General features: G+C 36.2%; 1 protein-coding gene across 2 annotated transcripts; it reads right to left on the reverse strand.

Moving 5' to 3' along the window:
* Nucleotides 1-281: 281 nt before the first annotated feature.
* LOC106353637 (methionine adenosyltransferase 2 subunit beta) lies at nt 282-1,970 on the reverse strand. 2 transcript variants are annotated; one of them, XM_013793407.3, is made up of 6 exons: nt 1,683-1,970; nt 1,410-1,611; nt 1,140-1,327; nt 940-1,066; nt 737-867; nt 282-653 (listed from the first exon to the last, which is right to left on the reverse strand). In XM_013793407.3, the coding sequence occupies exons 1-6, from the start codon at nt 1,899-1,901 to the stop codon at nt 510-512; spliced, it is 1,011 nt and encodes a 336-aa protein (XP_013648861.1). In that variant the 5' UTR covers nt 1,902-1,970; the 3' UTR covers nt 282-509. The 2 variants fall into 2 exon arrangements, with proteins under 2 accessions (XP_013648861.1, XP_013648862.1); XM_013793408.3 differs by having other exon boundaries at nt 1,410-1,575; nt 1,683-1,968.
* Nucleotides 1,971-2,934: the final 964 nt, after the last annotated feature.

Genomic DNA, 2,934 nt, shown 5'->3' on the forward strand with positions numbered 1-2,934 from the left:
AAGGGGGTTCCTTTATATAAGTATTAAAAGATGAAGATAAATGGAAAGTATCCAAAACCTAAACTCACTAGGATTAGGAAAACTAGTAATACATAATAATGGAAAGATTACATCTACTAGGAAAAAGAAAAGGTTTCTTTTTCTCCAAGCTTTGTGGCCGCCTCTCTCTCTCCTGAAGTCAGCTCTCTCTCTCCTCTCGCTAGAGCTTCGGCCATCTCTCCATCTTCTAGGTATTGGGCTGGTCTTAAACCGAACCTGGTTAATGGCAATCCACTCCATGATTTATAACAATTTAATTGTTTATAGATCACGTTATCTTAACATACAATATTTATTTTAAACTCAAAAAGATGGAACGAGGACTTAGTTGTAAAACAACAAAACAAAAGTAAACAATAAAACCAGAACCGTTTCAATCCTTTATTCATAGTAGATTTGGTTTTATCATAACCGAGATTTATGGAGTAGAAAGAAGCAGCGGTAGGTAAGGAAGTCAGAAGGGAACAATGTTACGAGAGGATATGGGAACGAGATTCAGACTGAAGCGTTAATCTAACACCGTCTTTGAAAGAAGTTGGGGAGATGTCAAGTGTCTGAATGAGTTTAGTTATGTCCATTGATATATCTGTTGGTGACACCACTCCTCGATCAACCTAGTTAAGCAAAACAGTTCACACCCATTAACAGTAGACTGCTCTACAATATTATCTACAAGCGAGAGTGAAAACATCATTACCGATGAAGCAGAAACATGTTTAATCAAGGAAAGATCGTGTCCTCTGACTTGTGCAACCACTTCGGCCATTTGAACACGAGAGAGTCTGTCCGGTCCACCAGCATTCAAAACAATCCGCATCTGTTTATCATCTGAAGGAAGGCAACAACAACATGTTACCTTTTTTTTTACCGAACTATGATAACTCAAGAGAAAGAAAATACCTGAGAGAACCCATCTGTCAATCAACCTCAAGATGATGCTAACGAGATCGGTAACATAGATGGGACAACGATACTCATCGTGGAAGAAATCAACCGTGTCTCCCTTCTGTAAGACACTATCCATCCACTATAAAAAAAGGCCAATTCAATATACTCAGAAAAAAGATCTAACTTTGATAATGTTAGTGTCAGAAAGGAACCTGAACTGGGAGATTCTTAGGGAGTGGTGATAGAGTTTGAGGACCAAAGATGATACTGCTCCTCAACATAGCAAAGTTTTGACATTTATCTCTGATGAGAAGCTCTGCTGCAACTTTTGATTTGCCATAAACGTTGACCGCGAGAGTCTCGTCTTCTTCCTTGTAGAAAGACTTGACACCTTCATAAACTGATATTGAGATCCAATCAAATTAAAAAGAAAGAAAGGATGGGTGTGTCTGATAAAATCTCTCTATATATGACTTGTTAACCTTGATCAGTAGAGAGATGAATCAACAGGGTTTTGTTTTTTGTCTGAAAAGATGATGATAACCAGTTAACAAGGGAAGAAGGGACGTTGATGGAGAGAGCTGAATCTGGATCTTGCTCACAGACTCGAGGAACAGAGAGAGCTGCACAATTCACGACCACGTCGGGCTGGAAACAAATTGTCGATTTCAGACCAGAGGGTCTCTAACACACACATTAGTTCTTTGAATCTGGGAAGAGATCCGGAGAAAGAAAGGATAATGGATTCGACGAACCTGACCAAAGTGGTGGGAGATGGAATGGAAGCCAAGACCGGTTTCGAGATCGACATGAAACGATGGGAAATGTGGGAAAGCGTCGAGCAAGAGGCCGGGAAGGGGACAAGAGTGGTGAGTGAAAGCGACGTCGTAACGATCTCCGGCTAAAGCTTGAAGAAGATGCTGGCCCAAGTAGCCCGTACCTCCCACAACCACCACTTTCGTCTTCTTCTCCATTCTTTCTTCTCCGACTAAACTCTCCCACCCATGTTTATTTTCTTCTTAACTCGATGTTTTTTTTATTTCTTCATCACTGCTCGGTAAAAAAATGGACTTAAATTTAAAATAGAAAAATATAATTTAAATCACCAAAATTTTAGTTAAAAAACATGAACTTTCTCGAACTACTTAAACCCTCAAATTATTTTAACTAACCATTTTAAGTTCTAACATATTTTGACTAAACCATTTTTAAGATGTTAAAATGGTTAATATGGTTAATTTTCATCTTTAATCTCTGTTAAATTCATACGACGTTTTGAAATTTTGAAAAAAATTATTCCTCAAGGTAATTGAACTCTGTTACCAAAACTACATTTTTAGAAAACTAAACCACTAGACCACTTACAATTATGGTAACTTGTACGAATATTAATAGTTATTGTCGCACAAAAAAAAAGAATATTAATAGTTATTATTATTAAACTTCATCTTCTCCCAACCTAAATCTCTAATTCGTTTCTCAATCTAAAAATTATATGTTATTTTGAAGGTTTTCGTGGCAAAGTAGTAGTCTTGGCTTGAGTCTATGGGACATATCTTCGAGCTCATTCGTGTCTCCATTCATCTTTAGGTTGATACACTCTCATCAAAACAGAGTTGAAGACTTTCTTTAAGTGGTACACGAGCTACGGACATCTAAGTCTTCGGTTTAGTTGTTGATATATATGTATGAAAAGGAAGAGTCAATTTTAAGATGTGTGACTCTGTGTTGTATGAGTGATAATATACTGATGCGATTAGATTTAGGTTTTGAAAAGAAACCATTTGGAATTATTAGATTCAAAAACGAATTAGGGATTTAGGTTGGGAGAAGATGATGTGGAGGTTTAATAATAACTAGGATAATATCTCCGCCTTGCGTAGAGTGAATTTATATGAAAATTATTTACGAAATATTGTATAGAAAAATAGAATTTATTTTCTTGATCTAATTAATATTTTTGACCCTTAAATAATTTTTAAAAACTTTTTTGTTAATTGCATAATT

The sequence above is a fragment of the Brassica napus genome, chromosome C2, assembly GCF_020379485.1.
Source record: "Brassica napus cultivar Da-Ae chromosome C2, Da-Ae, whole genome shotgun sequence".
Taxonomy (NCBI): domain Eukaryota; kingdom Viridiplantae; phylum Streptophyta; class Magnoliopsida; order Brassicales; family Brassicaceae; genus Brassica; species Brassica napus.

Excerpts from the sequence above, each read along its gene's own strand:
- LOC106353637 (XM_013793407.3), bottom strand. The coding sequence starts at position 1,901 with ATGGAGAAGAAGACGAAAGTGGTGGTTGTGGGAGGTACGGGCTACTTG. Across the intron at positions 1,067-1,139 it reads CTAAGAATCTCCCAGTTCAG|TGGATGGATAGTGTCTTACA; the intron begins GTTCCTTTCTGA and ends CTTTTTTTATAG. Across the intron at positions 868-939 it reads TGACAGATGGGTTCTCTCAG|ATGATAAACAGATGCGGATT; the intron begins GTATTTTCTTTC and ends GCCTTCCTTCAG.